At 42.9% G+C, this 17,318-nt stretch overlaps 1 protein-coding gene across 11 annotated transcripts in view; it reads right to left on the bottom strand.

Moving 5' to 3' along the window:
- The window catches only part of ARHGEF11 (Rho guanine nucleotide exchange factor 11), a 107,927-nt gene that overhangs the window by 39,375 nt on the left and 51,234 nt on the right, over positions 1 to 17,318 (bottom strand). For 9 of the 11 annotated variants that reach the window (XM_032154093.2, XM_032154100.2, XM_032154096.2 and 6 more), the window contains exons 2-9: positions 13,505 to 13,537; positions 12,300 to 12,314; positions 11,883 to 11,974; positions 10,144 to 10,242; positions 6,246 to 6,295; positions 5,046 to 5,103; positions 4,023 to 4,201; positions 2,811 to 2,882 (exon numbers count right to left, since the gene is read on the bottom strand). In XM_032154093.2, the coding sequence (XP_032009984.1) occupies positions 2,811 to 2,882; positions 4,023 to 4,201; positions 5,046 to 5,103; positions 6,246 to 6,295; positions 10,144 to 10,242; positions 11,883 to 11,974; positions 12,300 to 12,314; positions 13,505 to 13,537 (598 nt within the window). The remainder of the gene's footprint in view (positions 1 to 2,810; positions 2,883 to 4,022; positions 4,202 to 5,045; positions 5,104 to 6,245; positions 6,296 to 10,143; positions 10,243 to 11,882; positions 11,975 to 12,299; positions 12,315 to 13,504; positions 13,538 to 17,318) is intronic. The other 2 variants (XM_032154095.2, XM_032154099.2) reach the window with 2 other exon arrangements.

The following is a 17,318-nucleotide window of genomic DNA, read 5'->3' as shown; positions in this document are numbered from 1 at the left end:
TTAAATGGTCCTCCTACCTCAGCCTCCTAAGTAGCTAGGACTGCAGGCATGCACCACTATGTCTGGCTAGTTTTTAAAATTTTTTTAGAGACATGGTCTCACTATGCTGCCCAGGCTGGTGTTGAACTTGTAGGCTCAAGTAATCTTCCCACTTTGGCTTCCTAAAGTGCTGGGATTACAGGCACGAGCTACCAATCCTGGTCCCACTGCCATTTTCAATGTTCTATTAACAGCAGACTGAACCCAACTCAAGCATCACCTCATGAAGCCTTCTGATTATTGCATAAATAATTATGCTTTGTTTTGGGCTTCAAGAGCATTAAGATTTTTAAAAAATTGCTATTGAACTATAATTCATATGACATAAACATCACGATTTTAAAGTGTACAACTCAATGGTCTCTGGTATATTCACAGTTGTGCAGCCACTCCCACTATCTAATTCCAGAACATTTCCATAACTCCAAAAAGAAAGCTGGTACCTGTAAGCAATCACTCCCAATTTCCCCTTCCTTCACCCTCTGGCAACCACTGATCTACTTTCTGTTCATGAATCTGCATATTTCGGACACTCCATGTAAGTGGAATAATACGACCTGCAGATTTTTGTGTCTGGCTTCTTTCACCTGGCATACTGTTTTCAGGGTTCTTCCATGTTGTAGCATTTATTAGTACTTCTTTCTTTTTTATGGCTGAGTAAAATCCCATTGTATGAACAGACTATATTTTGCTTATCTATTCATCAGCGGATGAACATTTGGGTTGTTTCTACTTTCTGGCTATTATTAATAATGCTGGTATGAATGTTCACGTACAAGTTTTTGTGTCAACCTATGTTCTCAATTCTCTTGGATATATACCTGGGAGTGGAACTGCTGGGTCATATAGTGTTGCTGTGTTTCATGTTCTGAAGAACTGTCAAACTGTTTTCCAGAGTGCTTGCACTATTTTACACTCCCACCATCAATGGCGGAATAGATTAGCATAGTGAATATGCAGACAAAACATAAACAAGTATTGTTTAGATTTCTCCACATCTCACAACGCTTGTTATTTTCCATTATTTTGGTTATAGCCATCCTAATAGGTGAGAAGTGGTAGGTCATTGTCATTTTGATTAGCATCTTCCTGTGAATAACAATGCTGGGCATCTTCCCATGCTTATTGGCCATTTGTATGTCTGTCTTCTTTAGAGACTATCTATTCAAATCCTTTGCAAGTTTTTAAAGTGGGTTGTCTTTTTATTGTTGAGCTTTTAAGAGTCCTTTATATATTCTGGTATTAGACCCTTATCAGATACTTGAATTGTAAATATTTTTCCCCATTTCTTCTATGGGTTGTCTTTACTTTCTTGATAAAATCCTTTGACATATACAAGCTTTAAATTTTGATGAAATCCAACTAACCATTTTTTTTTTTTTTTTTTTGGGTTATGCTTTTGGTGTCATATCTAAGAAACCACTGCCCAATCCAAGGTCATGAAGATCTACTCCTACCTAAAATTTTTTCTAGGAGTTTTACAGTTTTTAAAAACAGTTTTGGCTCTTGCATTTAAGTCTTTGGCCGCTTTGAGTTAAATTTTGCTTATTGTGTGAGGTAAGGGTCCAAATTAATTATCTGTATGTAGATATCCAGTTGTCCCAGCACCATTTGTTGAAAATACTATTCTTTCTCCATTGAATTGTCTTGGTACCTTTGTTGAAAATCAATTGACCAGAGATGCATGGGTTAATTTCTGGCATCTGAATTCTATTCCATTGATCTACAGGTCTATCCTTGAACCAGTATCATACTGTCTTGATTACTCTGACATTTGCCAATATATAAATGTTAGTACTTACAATATAGCATATCTTCATTCATTCATCCATATCCTATGGAATCACTAACTCATTAAAGGAGAGGTTTATCTTTGTAACCATTCCAACACCCACCCCTAACATTACCCCCATCTACTGCTTCAACACACACACAGTATCTAGCATATAGCAAGGACTCAGTGCTTGTGAAATAAATACTTGTATTTTCATATCTTTGTGCCTTTGATCTATGCTGTCTTTTCACTGGCATTCCCTCCCTCATCTCTTTTGCCTACTAAAGTACCACTCTTCAAGGCCCAGCTGAAATACTATCCTCTCTGTGAAGCGCTTCCCCATATTTCCCATTATTAATTTTTCTCTTCTTTGTTCTCTTATTGTAAGCTCTTTGTTCCTCCCACTCTCCCTCCTACTGTAATTTGAATTTCCTCCATTAGATTTTAAACATGTTGAGGGCAAGAACCATCTAATCTTTTTTATTTCTATATAGCCTAGAAACTAAAACAATGTTTTATATATGGTGGCACTTACATGGATGGCTGTAATAGGAATCTGGTTATCCCACTCCAGTAAATTAATCTTCTTACTGTTCTCTGTGCACATCATTTCCTAGGCCTGAAAACTCTCTTCACCCAAGTGCTCCCCAACTCTTTCAGTCTGGCCCAGCACTCACCTACCCATCCCTTTCTTCCCTCTTTTCCTTCCCTTCCTTGGAAATGTCCCAGATAAACTCCGTTGACTTTTTTTGTGTACATATTCACTATCCTAATCTATTACACATGGAGAATCTTATTCATTTTATTGGTGAAATTCTGCTTTAACAAATTCTACTGGCCAATGACAATTCTTTAGTGGTTCCAGAAGTTTTATTTTTTGAACTTTTACTGTGATAGGATATTGCCTGTAAATTAAGTTATGTACATTGGCAGGCTGCTCGGATAAAGTATTATTTCACTCAGGCAATGGCCAGTCTACCCTTGGCAGTGACCTTACCTGTAATTCTTTTTCTTCCTGCCTCAGCATATTCCTGAGGATCTGGGTGGCATGTTTTTGAACTTCGGGATCCTAGAGATGGAAAATATGGCAATATGAGAGTTAGGGACTAACTCAATAGCTTAGATCTCTTCTATCTGCTGGTTCTTGGGCAAGGAAAGCTATGAGAGTAGAGCCTGGATCATAAGTATGTTTTATTCAGTACCTTGCTGGAATGCAGTAAACACAAAATCTTATTTTGAGTTTATGCCTCAATTTGGCTGTAATCACCTTTGGTATCAAGTTGCTCTCTAAAGTCTCCCAGGACTTGTGGGCTCAGTCTTCATTCCAACTGAAAAATCCTGTTCCCTATACTTGTCTGCATCTTGTCCTCTTTTAACTCTTCACATAGGTGTTTCTTGCTTCTAGAGTTCTCTTTCTACTTGTTTTTTTGTTTGTTTTGTTTTTTCTTTGAGATGGGGTCTCACTCTGTCACCCAGGCTGGAGTGCATTGGCACGATCATGGCTCACTGCAACCTCTGCCTCCTGGGCTCAAACAACCCTCCTGCCTCAGGAGGGACCACAGGTGCATGCCACCATATCTGGCTAATTTTTTGTATTTCTGGTAGAGACAGGGTTTTGCCATGTTGCCCAGGTTGGTCTCGAACTCCTGAGCTCAAGTGACCCTCCCACCTTAGCTCCCAAAAGTGCTGGAATTACAGGCATGAGCCACTGCGCCTGGCCTCTACTTGTTTTTGTCCTTTTCTGGTCCCTCCCTCTACTGAGTGGGCTCTGTATTTTGCACCTCAAAGCAGGCTTTTTTCTCTAGGAAGCCCTTCCCCCACTCCTTGACTTTATACCAAACCCTGGTTAACACTGACTGGCAACGGTCTTGAACAGATGCATTCTGTCCCTGCCTGAAGTGTACACTCTCTCTCCGATGAGGAGCACTTTTGGACAGCATCCTTAGAGTCTTCTACACATTTAGAAAACACACAATGTTGCTGCGTGATAAAACCTCATATGTATTTGCATGGAAGGAGGACACTAAGGCATGGAACAACTGTTATTGTGCAGCCTTCATTTTTGTTCAACTCTTTCAATGGTCTTTCATATGTTTTTTGGCTTGTCTCTGTTTACCACAGCCCCACTGGATTTAACTTGCTTTCCTCCCCAGTGCAGAGCTTTTCACAGGACATTAGGGTGAGGAAAGAAAGCCAGAGGGATTATTACCTGCAGAGGTTTGGGTCCTGTGATGCGTTGTGGAGGTGGTAGAGGTGGAGGAGGTGGTGGTGAGGGGATCACTGACGTGATTCGGGGAGCTCCTGCTGGGGATGGGTCCTGCTGGAGCCCAGAGATGCCCACGGATGAAGGTGAAGAGCCCAGGAGGGTGAGTGCAACATAGGCACCAGCTAGAGGGAAACAGAGAGAGACCTGCTCCAGGAGTGCTGTTCTGGAGAGATAGTCCAGCTATATAGGAGGGGGCTGTTCTCCCTTGTCCTGTCATTAAACTCATTATTCTGTAGATTAAGTTCTCCTCACTTTTAATGCCTCACCCATTCTCTAATCCCTGCCTTCATGCCCAAGTACTACTTCCTGCCCTTCCTTCATGCAGAGACCTCAACTAGAATTCCACTCATAAATATCTGGGAACACGCCCCATGGGCTGCCTCAGCAGCCTCGTTTCCCCCTTTATCTCACTAAAGTAAGTAGCCAGTGTCACCCTCTGAGCATACTGCCCACATGGCACAGACCAGGCACTCAGATTCTAGCCCTCTGCTCTCCCCAAACTTCCCACATTCTTCAATTCTTTCTTCAACATTTGTTGTTTCTATTTGAATATTTGTGCAGACTCAATTGTTGGGCCTTCCTGGCTATAAACAGATTATTGTTGCTTTTCCCTGCCAAATAGAAAACAAATGAGGAAGAATGTCCATGAATGGCAGAGGGAATTGAAAGGTATTTGAGGGATACCTGGTCTCAGTAGGATATGGTCTAAATAGGTGTGGCAAAGATGAGTGTGGGTAAAAATGAAGATGACTCATGAGAGCCTAGTACTGTCTCCCCTTGAAATAATAGGGAATTGTGGCCATTTAAGTGGATCACTCCATGTTAAGATTAAAGATGTGACTTTAGCTGCCTCACATATCTACAAAGGAAACCTCCTGGAATGCCAGGCCTGCCCTTTCCTCCCTCCTTTCCTCCCTCTCGGATCATCTGCTTCCCTACTTTAGTTGTCACCTCTCTCCAACTCACATTTGATCAGCTTTACCACTTCCAGGTGTGAGCTATTTGTCACCATGGTGCCGTTGACCTGTTGGAGGGACAAACAATATTGAGTAATGGTAATGAACAGCTAGGGGATCCTTCTGTAAGTTAAAAATGCCACTTTTTTTTTTTTTTTTGAGATGGAGTCTTGCTCTGTCGCCCAGGCTGGAGTGCAGTGGCCCATCTCGACTCACTGCAAGCTCCACCTCCTGGGTTCACGCCATTCTCCTGCCTCAGCCTCCTGAGTAGCTGGGACTACAGGCGCCCGCCAACTCGCCCGGCTAATTTTTTGTATTTTTAGTAGAGACGGGGTTTCACCGTGTTAGCCAGGATGGTCTCGATCTCTTGACCTTGTGATCCGCCTGCCTCGGCCTCCCATGGGGCTGGGATTACAGGCATGAGCCACTGCACCTGGCCCAAAATGCCGTGTTTTTAGGAAGCCATTTTCCAATGCTCTTTAGCCTCCTCTGGTCACTTGTTTAGTCAAGTCACACTATGAATTTGTTCTGTTTGTATCTGCTATTTGTTCTGTCTCTCTAGCTAGCCTATGAGTTTTCAAGGACAAGACCTGTGTCTTCATTCCTTAATTTGTTCATTCATTCACTTATTTTTGGTGTACACTTTCCTAACCATTTGCCTCACACACATGTGAATGTCCACTGACCCAGTGTGCTTCCTCATTACAGAGCACTAAGAAGTCTGCATCTAGGATTTCCTTAACGCACCCCATTATGTTGCCCAGGCTGGTCTTGAACACCATTCTGTCGAAGAAAGGTCTGAACGACCAGGGCAGGTTATAGTAGTTCAGAATGGGCAAGGACCCCAGGTTGGCATTATATGCAGGAAAGAATATCAACCTGAGAATCGAAGTCTTGGATCCTTCACTAGTTACTAACCCTCCCTCTTAATCTTATTTTGGTCATTTGTGAAATGAGAATAAAAAAACTCGTTCTAGAAGCTTCGTTGCTTTAGAGTCAAGAAAGGCCTAAAATGTAGAACATAGCTATCCTCCTCCTCACTCTCTCTCATGCTATACCACTGTGCTCCCTCATATGGTACCACTCCTAACTCAGTGGCTGCCTGGCAGTTGGTATCAAGATGAAAGTGTGCAGGATGGGCCAAGGCCAGGAGTGCCCTGCACATCTATTTCCACTGCTGGGAGTGGGAGTGCGTGTTGGGGTCACTCACTTTGATGATCCGGTCGCCCTCTTTCACACCGGCCTTCATGGCTGCACCTCCTGTAAGGAGAAGGCCTGGTCAGCAGAGCCCAACAACCTCTTCCACTGAAGCTACACCAAGGTCCCTGTCAGATCACCTCTCCTCTGAAATTTCCTCTTATTTCTCTGTGTTAAGTATCTCAAATTCTGGGTGTACTTCCTATTCTACTCCAGTGACACAACTACTTTTAAGCTAGAGTGAACTATATAAGGTCCCATCTCCTGCTCTTCCTTTCACCTAGATAAGATGCCAGACTTCTGATAGCCAGGCCAAGGCAGGAGCGAGGCAGGGCCAGGCTCTGGGAAGAGCACATGTGCTTCACTCGAATGTGTCTGGATATATGTTCCAAGGTCAAATCAGTTATTTTTTATTATCCGGGGAGAAAATGAGTTTACTGTATGAAACATAATTGTTAAAATAATAATTAAGAGAAATTCGGAGAAAAGGATTAAAACAAGAGTTTCCTAAGTCCTGAGAGGTTCATAAAGATATTCTCGGTATTCACATCATTAAAGACAACTGTTTTATTTCTTTTAAAAAAACGGTTTTAAGCCATTTACAGTTTCTCCCCTCCTTTTTTTTTTATAGACAGAGTCTTGCCCTGTAGCCCAAGCTGGAGTGCAGAGGCGTGATCTCAGCTCACTACAGACTGGATCTTCTGGGCTCAAGTGATCCTCTCAACTCAACCCTCCCAAGTAGCTATGGGACTACAGATGCATGCCACCATGCCTGGCTAATTAAAAAAAAAAAAAAATTTGTTTTGTAGAGATGAGGTCTCACTATGTTGCCCAGGCTGGTCTTGAACTCCTGGGCCCAAGTGATCCTCCTGCCTTGGCTTCCCAAAATGCTGGGATTATAGGAGTGAGCCTCCATACTCAGCACAGTTTCTCCCTTTAAAATGGACCAAATTAAGAGCTTCTGATGGTGACTGACTGTGAGGTGCTCAAAAGAACATGCTCTTGACTTTTTCAACTTGTCATTCAACTGGAGGCTACAGTGGTTTTGACCACAATATGGTTTGTTTGTTTGTTTTGAGACAGTGTCTCACTCTGTCACCAAGGCTGGAGTACGGCGGTGCGATTTTGGCTCACTGCAGCCTTGACCTCTTGGGCTCAAACGATCCTCCCATCTCAGCCTCCAAAGTAGCTGGGTCTACAGGCATGTGCCAACACATCCGGCTAATTTTTGTATTTTTTGTACAGACAGGGTTTCACCATATTGCCCAGGCTGGTCTTGGAACTCCTGGGCTCAGGCAATCCTCCTGGCTTGGCCTCCCAAAGTGCTGGGATTATAGGCATGTGTCACCTCGCCCAGCCTCACAAGATAGTTTTAAATGACTTATATTCTTAGTTTAATTTACATCCAGGAAGTACAAAAAACACTAAAGCCAAAACAAGTTAATGAGAAGTATAAAAATTACATATTGTACATTTGCCCCAACGTGATCATTAAATCTTTAAGTTGCATTCCTCTGATCAAAACAAAACTCCCACAAAGCCCATCTAAATGTTTCTACTCTAAAAAGAAAAATACAGTGATGACTACATTCCAATTTGGCTTTTCAGTACTGGGACTCAAGACTACCCTCATCTAAAGTGTGCTATTTATGGAAGAGTACTTGCAAATAGCTTGAAACTCCCTCTTATACATTCATTTAGAAACTAATGTTAAAGAGAACAGAACTATCTTGCCTGAATGTATGAAACACGTGAGATGACTTCTAATAACTTAGTATTTTTTTTTTTAAACTAAACTCTTCAGAGTTAAGGAACTTGAGCAGAAGTTCTCAGACTTCAGCAAGCATGAGAATCACTGTGGGAATTTTTAAAAAGTGTGTTTCTTGGACCTCTTGCCAGAAAGCAATTCAGTGCTTCCGAGGTCACCCCCAAGAAAAAGGATTTCAATCATCTTGGGCTTAGGTGATTCTAATACAGGCAGAACACAGACTATACTTTGAGAAACAGTGAATTAAAGAAACCTAATATGTATCTGGAAAAGATAACCGCTGCTTTGTTACTCTTGTGACTTCAATGCCAATCCAAATGAAGTCTCTTTTACTCTCCTCCCCAACACACACATGCACACACGCATGCATGCACACACACACAACTCACACACACACAGGGTCTAGAACTCATATTCTCCTTGTAAGCCATCTTTTCCTTCTTTCTTTTCTGGGTCTGACTTTGCTCAGCCTAAGAGAAGGAAGAAGGTAAAGGAGAGCTGAACCTAGACTTCACTGGAGGGGATCCCATACACATTTTCTGTACCAGATAGACCAGCAGGGGAAAAGTACAAGTTACTGGCAGTTCCACTAACTCTGTCTGACCCTAGTCCAGGAACCCTGAGAAATAAGAGAAGCAAAGAATAAAACTATCTTTTTAGAGCTTCACCCCAGGATATGCAAAACAAACCTACCACTGATACAAGTTTACTCCCAAATATAAGAAGCCATACTTATTTATATCCTTATATTATCCACATACTCATTTTGGTCGTAAATTTGAAATTCTCTTTTCATCTTTCCTGTGAACATATCCCATATCTTCCTCCAAAATCAATGCAAGTATATTTTCCCTCTTGCTCTGCACTATCAGGAAACCTGCTCCCAATCCTTTCCTTGTGCTCTTGTCTAAGCCAAGCCTAGGATGCTCCATGTCACCAGCCCAGTGCTACTTACTGCACTGAAGTTCACTCCTTTTAGGGACACTTCTTTACCCTTTAAGGACTCTCCCACACCCATCGCCTTTCTTTTTCTTTTTCTTTTTTTTTTTGAGACGGAGTCTCGCTCAGTCACCCAGGCTGAAGTGCAGTGGCACGATCTCGGCTCACTGCAAGCTCCGGCTCCTGGGTTCATGCCATTCTCCTGCCTCAGCCTCCCGAGTAGCTGGGACTACAGGTGACTGCCACCGTGCCTGGCTAATTTCTTTGTATTTTTAGTAGGGACAGGGTTTCACCATGTTAGCCAGGATGGTCTCAATCTCCTGACCTCGTGATCCGCCCGCCTCAGCCTCCCATAGTGCTGAGATTACAGGCGTGAGCCACCATGCCTGGCCACCCATCACCTTTCTGATTGTCTTCCTCAGCCTGGACCACCAACAATGGTTCCACTACCTGGCATATGCTGGAGTTTTGACTGTTCACACCCCTTCTATACACAATTGGTAACTTGATGGATTTGGCTATGATGCCCACCCACTCTTCACATCCTTCCCACCAAATTTCTATCCTGCTGATTTGCTTTTCATTTCCATCTTTCAAACTACTTCTAAAATCCTGTTTCTTTTAAGAGGGCTTCCCAAATGATCACAAGGAAAATGACTATGCCTCAAATCACCAACTACTCAAACTTTCCAAACACCATTTCCCCTGACATCACATCCAACATATATCATTCATCTGTTGGTAATTTATTATTTAATGTTAACTGTATCAGCAAATGGGCTCTGTAATCATTTGGACCATTGTGCCTGTCTCAGGTTATAAACCTCTGTAGAAAGTGACCATCTGTGCACTTAGCCAGGTAATGTGGAGGTAAATATGAAGAAAGGGGGCCTTTGATTCCTCCATGGAATCTTGTGACCCAGTATGAGGGGCTCCCTTCGATGGCAATCAGACATCTGCCTGATGATGACCTGACAGCTATTTTGCTGGTTTTTCACTTCCCAGCTAGGGAAACAAGCACGAGGTGCAATCTCTAGAAATTCTGCCTGGGGGCTTAGCATTGAAGAGGCTTCCCCAGGCACCCATGGAGAACCAGTTCTAGAGTAATTCATTTATGCCCCACAGGAAAGTAGAATGGCACTGTCATATACATGGTGGCTTTGCAAGTACTGTCCACCGTGGGCAGGAGGGATGCAACACTCACCAGGCCGCACAGACTGCACCAGAACAATGCGATCCCCGCTGACTGTGAAGCCAAAGCCATGCTGGTCCTTTTGGATAATGACACAGCGTTGAACAAGACCTGGAAGGCGGACAGAAAGGTTGAGTACGCAGTGTCATTGGGAGGTTAGTGTACACATGCCAAGACTAACCCAGGGAAGCCCCGGTGCCTTTCTTCTTCAAGAAGCCTTTTCACACTAACCAAATTCCCTAGACTATTCCTGTCTAAACACTATCGCAATGACATGCCTCCCTTTGTGGTTGGCAAAACCTATAACTTACTTTGTATTCCAAATAAGAAACTACCCTTCTCTGAGGTGCTAAAATGCTTGTCTCTCACATACATGTCTGTCCCTTTTGGTGTGTCCGGGTGAGACTGGTCAAAGAAGGGGCAGGACCAGGTCTAGCCATCCTCCTGAAGACTAATATTACCGATAAGGAGCCTCCCAGGATTGAAGCCCAAGTGAGCCTAGAAGTTACATGTTAAGTGACATCCAATGAATGCAGCAAGTGGTATACCAATGCTTGTTGATTCTTTTTATAGAGCTGGATAACTCATGCAGGGTGACTTAGGGGTGGTCTCTTGCCAAATCCAGGGAAGGACACATGGCAGGAAGAAAACCCTTTTATTTCAGAAATAAAAGGGTTTTCTTCCTGTCATGTATCCTTTAAAAAAATACAGAATTAAAAAACAAAAAGAAACAGAGGTTATGACTACCAAATGTCTCTATCCCTGTGAATGTATACTAGACACTGTACATGTGTATGAGTATGTGTGATTGCATCCTGCAATGATTAAAGTGTGGATTCTAGAGTTAAAACAGAACTGGTTTCAAGTCCCCAATAAGCTTGCGAACTTGGATATATTTCTTAACCTCTCTGTGCCTCAGCTCTCTCATTTGCAAAATAAAGATAATAAAACCTAGTTTCTACGTTGATGTATGGAGGCAATTTATATAAAACCCATTAACACAATGCCTAGTATACATCATGTGCTTAACATAAACACTAAGTTGCTTTACATTTGGAGAATACAGATCTGTCTGTATGAGTGTACATCTCTGTGTCCATGTGGGTTTTCTTTTGAGACAGAGTCTTGCTCTGTCACCCAGGCTGGAGTGCAGTGGTGCGATCTCGACTCACTGCAACCTGTGCCTTCTGGGTTCAAGCAATTCTTTTGCCTCAGCCTCCTGAGTAGCTGGGACTACTGGCACGCACCACCACGCCTGGCTAATTTTTGTGTTTTTAGTAGAGACGCGGTTTCATCATGTTGGCCAGGCTGGTCTCAAACTCTTGACCTCAAGTCATCTGCCTGCCTTGGCCTCCCAAAATGCTGGGATTACAGGCATAAGCCACCATGCCCGGCCATGTGCTTTTTAAAAAAAAAAAAAAAAGAGATGGAGTATCACTATGTTGCCCAGGCTGGAGTACAGTGGTTATTCATAGGTGTGATCCCACTACTGAGAAGCATGGGTGTTCTGACCTGTTCCATTTCTGACCTGGGTCAGTTCACCTCTCCTTGGGCAACCTGGTAGTTCCCTGCTCCTGGGAGGTCATTATATTGATGCTGAACTTAGTACAGACACCTGACTGGCATAGCACACTACTGACCAGAGCTCTTGGGCTCAAGTGATCCTCCCACTGGCCTCCCAAGTAGCTGGGAATACAGGCATGTGCCACCATGCCTGGCTGTGTTTGTGTATTAATGCCCAAGGAGGTTACCGGTTGTCTCAGAGGTGTCCGAAGGCTGGCGATGGTGGGAAGGGGACTTGCGCTCAGGTGCAGAATCTCCCAGAGAAGACAGGCTACTTAACCTGGAGAAGGGGTAAGGAAAGCACGTCAATGAGCTCAGCAGGGAGGGATCAGCCTTGTAGTAGATGGAGGCTCTGTCAAAAGGGGCCCTGAGTCTTGGATAATGAGAGACCAACCTACCCACCCTGTAACCCAATCTGGTAGGACATTAGCCATGTGTACACCACTGGTAACACCACCTATCTGGAATCCTGGGCTGGCAGGGCAAGCATGATCCTTTAATACCCAGCAAGATGTGCAGGAAAATAACCCTTCCTGGAGTTAGGTGACAAAGAGACAATAGCAAGAAGGGGATGTGCACACGTATACACGCTTGTTGGGTCTTACCAGGCTGCAATGGGGCTGATGGAACAGAACGGAGCAGCAGAGAAAATGAATGCAAGAAAAAGACAGGAAAAAAACAAACAGCCAGTTAGTTTTAGGCGATGATTTGCAAAGGAAGGGGAGACTGGAGGGAAGGACGAGGTGGGTCAAACACATACAGAGGTCTGCATGAGCACAGCATGCGGCTGTAGTGGCGGCAGCAGAGACAAGCTCCCCATTTAGCTTCATCTCTTTGTCCCTCAAAGTTCCACCTCTCCATAACAGTGATCTCCAGGAGGGTAAATGGGCATGAGTACAAGCCCACTGGGTAACTGGCAACTTGCATACTTTCTAGAAAAGACAGTAGAGGAATGGCCCAAGCCTTTGAAAATTCCATTTATCCTTTGGGTACCGTGGGAGGACAGGAATCTGGTCTGTTTGGTGGTAGTATTCCAACCCCATATTCAGCTCCATTCCCTCAGCCAGCCTGAGGCACCTTGCCTAATTAGAAACTACTAAAGACCCCAAACCTCCAAGTGGTACACATCACCAAACCAAAGGATTCACTGCTTGATCTCCTCTTCAACTAGGACCCTCATAGGAATAGAAGAAATTTCAATAACTGCTGTGGCACTCCTTTTTGGAAAAGTGTACAAGTTGCAAGTTCCTGAATCAATAGTTGCTGCCCCTCAGAAAGGGGCAATTCCTATCCTACTTATAGCAAATGACTAAGTGAAAGGCTACTCATGGAAGCACTGTGTGTGATGGCAAAACACTGGAAATAATCTAAATATTCACAATGAGTGACTGGTTAAATAAATTACAGTAATATAATGACACAGAACTCAGTCATAAAAAAGAATGAAGAGGCTCTTTATACATGATAGAGAATGATCTCCATGATATGTTACTGAGTGAAATAAACAAAATATAGAATTAATTGGACAGTTTAAAAAAGTGAGTAAAAGAGAGAATTATGTGTTTATACATGTTTAAATATTTATTTACATATCCAAAAATATCTAAAATATCTCTGGAAGAATACAAAAGAAACATAACACAGTTGTCTCTGAGGAGGGAAACTGGGTGGCTGGGGCACAGGAATGGAACTGCAGGCTTTTATTATATTCTTTGGTACTTTTAAAGTTTGAAACCATGTGAGGGTACAAGTAACTTATAAATATAAAGGAGGGGGTCTTTGTTCCCCCTCACAATGGCACCCCTCTTACCTGGACAGGTGAGACTGCTTTTTACTGGCTGATCTTTGGATCAGAGAGAGAAGGACATCAAGGAAGAAGAGAGCGTGGGCCCAGGAGAGAGCGACGCAGGACAGGAGGAAGAAAGAGAAAGAAAAACAAAACACGACATAAACCAGACAAGACACTAGGGATGGTTGGTTCAAAGAAAAACCACAACAGAGCCAAGAGTGACCCAGGGGAGGCACCTGGCCACAAGGTGAGCTTAGTAATAGCCATGAGCTTTCTAACATCCAAATTTACCCATGTCATTTTGCTGCTTAAAACCTTTTAGAACCTCCCCACTGTACTTGGGAGAACAGTCATCTGGCCTCGGCTAGGCCATTCGCCACAGCATCTAACAGGAAGTATAATGCCTGATGCCCGGCGAAGTGCCCTTTGATGTTTTCCACAGCTACCAGTATCTATCCTTCCTGCAGCTCAAATACCCAACTGAAAATGCTGCTGTTCACTTGTCTGTAAAGCCGTACAAGCAAGGTTGGAAGGTCCATGAAAGCAGAGAGGGTCTTGCTGCTGTGCCCCCAGTGCCTGACACAGTAGGGAGGGGCTCAGTCCTATTCTTGGTCCCTGCTCTTTACTGTCCTCCTTTCACTTGCTATGGTTTCTGGCTTCTGTCTCTGCCTACGCTGTCCCTTCCTCCTACATGTTCTGCCTACTTTATTCTCTATGACTGCACAGGGCTATCCACGCTGGGCTTGAACTCCTCCTCCTTCCTACCTAAAGAGAAAGCCCATCTTATCTTGGGACACCTCGGGCCTTCTTGCCTTGTTCTTGACCCCACCAGGAAGCTGGTTTCCTATGACCATATTAAAGCCTAGAAGGTGCATTTGAACCTGAGAACCTGATTTGGTTTGCATTTGAGCTAAGGCATGGGCAATTCCACATAATCAAAGGCAAATGAACCAAAAGGTCCATGTCCCTGCTGTCAACAACTGTTAGGGGCATGGACAAAGACCATTTCAGCAGTCACCAAAAGTTTCTCTAAAATAAAATCAGAGGCTAGGGCAGGTATGTGGGGGACAAGGAGATGGCAACGTAAGTATACTTGCAACAGATGCAAAAAAATTTTTTTTTTCTGAGAGCTTAAAGGAGAGAAAACGACCACTGAACTGAAGGAGGAAGAAATGCCTATGGAAGGCAGGCCTGGTGGACAGAATCAATGGACAGACTATTGTGTCAGCTGGGTTGTGAGTCTGAGCACATATTTGGGAGAAAGACCTTGGAAGGTTAAAAATCTGAGAAACAAGGAAAGGAGACAGGAGGGTAGTTTGGCCTGAAATGGAGGCTGTCATAGATAGAAAAGACTTTAATGGTGGCCCCTCCCTTTTCCTGATGACATTCTCATCAAAATTTGGCAGCAGAGCTCAGATTCTGCTCAGCCTAAACCTGGGGGTATGGAGGCGGCCCTGAAGAGTGGAGAATTTCCCCCCAAATTTGTACTCTAAATGGCACCACTGAGACAGATTTTCTGACCCAACTTCTCAGTTATCCTCCACTGCCAGTCAAAGAAACCTGTAGGTTTTTTATAATCATTTCCCAGAGTCGCTCCTTTCTTTACATAATCATTGACACTCATCCCTTGAAGCCACAGGTCTAGTGCCTCATGCCTGGATTACTGAAAAAAACCTCTTTTCCACTCTCCAGTCCATCCAGCACTCCACCACCACAGACTAACTTACTCAAATGCTACTCCCTCAGGCCCTCTCATCACGAACTTATCATTTCTCTCCTTATTATCTACACAATCAGATGTGCCTCCAATAACCTGGTACTAAAGGACTTTCATCCTGTGGACCCAAACGTCTTTTCAAATTCGTCTGATTACTTGCCTATTACCTACCTCTATTGGATCCTAAGCGATGCTATACTCATTCCCACCTCTGATTTGATGGTTGCCATCCCTTGTCATCTCTGTCCATCTCCTACTACTTTTTCAAGGTCCTGATCAAATGGCATTGACTCCACGAAGCAATCCCTGACCACTGCAGCACACATTTCATTTACCCCAACATTTTATTTTGAAAAATGTCAAACTACATTAACAATGAAGAAGCGGCATGGTGAATATCTATATGTCCTTCATTTAGATTCAGCAACTAACATTTGTAACATTTGCTTTATCTTAGTTTATGCATTTTTTCTCACTTGAAAATTGCAGACATCATGACACTTTACCCCATTTTAGCCTATATCCCCTAAGAGCATTGAAATTCTTCTATATAACCACAATGCCATCAGCACACCCAATGAGTCTAATACAATATCATCTAATATACAGTACACATTCAAATTTTCCCAACTGTCTTATTAAGTTCTTTATAGCTATTCCCCAATTGCCTCAATTCAGGAGCCAATCAAAGATCTCGAATTATACTTACGTCCTGTCTCTTTCATATTAATTTAATCTAGAACCCTCCCTACTTTTCTTGGTCCTGTCTCTCATAATACTGACATTTTGCAGAGTCTAGGCCAGTAATCTTGTTGAATGGCCTACAATCTGGATTCATCTGACGCCTCCTCATGGTTAGATTCATGTTAAACATTTTTAAGAAACTATTATATAAGTGATGTTGGATAGCTTGCTCCATTTTGGTGGTGGTAGGTTTGATTACTTAGGTAAAGTGGTACTCCTGAGATTTTTTCAATGGTAAAAATCTATTTTCTCATTTGAATTAATGAGAAATCTGTGGGATGGTATTTTGAGACTGCATAGATACTCTGTTTTCCAACAATCTCTCATCCAATAGTTTTACTCTCCATAGGCGATTCTTGCCTAAAGCGCTTATTGCACTGATGCCTGCAAAATGGCAATTTGCTAATTATATCATTCCTTCAACATATATTAGCCAGTAAGCTTTTATAAAGAATGTCATCTCATCCCTTTTCTGGAGTAGTGCTATGAACTCACAGATCTTGTTTCCCCCCAAAAGTAATAATATATTATAGTCTATTACCCTTTAAAAAAAAAAAGTTTAAAATGTTCCAATTTGACCAGTGTGAGCTTCTGAAAGCCAGCTCCTGTGTCCTTTTAACATGTCACCATCTGTTTTTGATCATGTCCTTGCTTTCTGGCACAAAAAGATACTCCATGCTCACCTTGTACTTTCCCTATGCCAGACCTGGAATCAAACATTTCTCCAAGGAGCCCTGTTCCTTTTAGCAGGAAATGCATTTAGAAACAAGATCTGACTGCTAGGTACTCATTGCTGCTGAGCTGTCCCTTGTTCCAGGCCCTTTTAATGGACAGAGCTAGAAAAATTTATTATAAATTTTTGAGTTCACACTGGTATCTCCAATTTGAACTCAACACAACAGGGTTCTTCATCTTCCCCATTCCACATTTTATCTTCCTTTTCTCATATTGAGAACCCCGTTCCTAAACAATACCAATATATTTACTCGCTGCTCTATTCAATATGCAGAAAAGATAGTTCCTGGAGTTACTACATCAGTATCACTAGTAACAACAAATCTATGAAGTTCAAGGTTTTCTTGCAGTTCTTTTTGTCCTCAGACTATATCCCAGTACCATCAGTAATGTGTGTGAAAATTTCTGGGTTAATCCGTTGGGTTTTTTGTTTTGTTTAGTTTTTTGAGACAGGGTTTCACTCCATCGCCCAGACTAGAGTGCAGTGGCACAATTACAGCTCACTGCAACCTCTGCCTCCTGGGTTCAAGTGATCCTCCCGCCTTAGCCTCCCAAGTAGCTGGGATTACAGGCACACACCGCCACACCTGGCTAATTTTTGTATTTTTTATAGAGATGGGGTTTCGCCATGTTGCCTAG

This window comes from Hylobates moloch, unplaced genomic scaffold, assembly GCF_009828535.3.
Source record: "Hylobates moloch isolate HMO894 unplaced genomic scaffold, HMol_V3 SCAFFOLD_5, whole genome shotgun sequence".
Classification (NCBI taxonomy): Eukaryota; Metazoa; Chordata; class Mammalia; order Primates; family Hylobatidae; genus Hylobates; species Hylobates moloch.
Note: the sequence above shows the minus strand (reverse complement) of the source record. Positions and strands in the feature narration are given on the sequence as shown.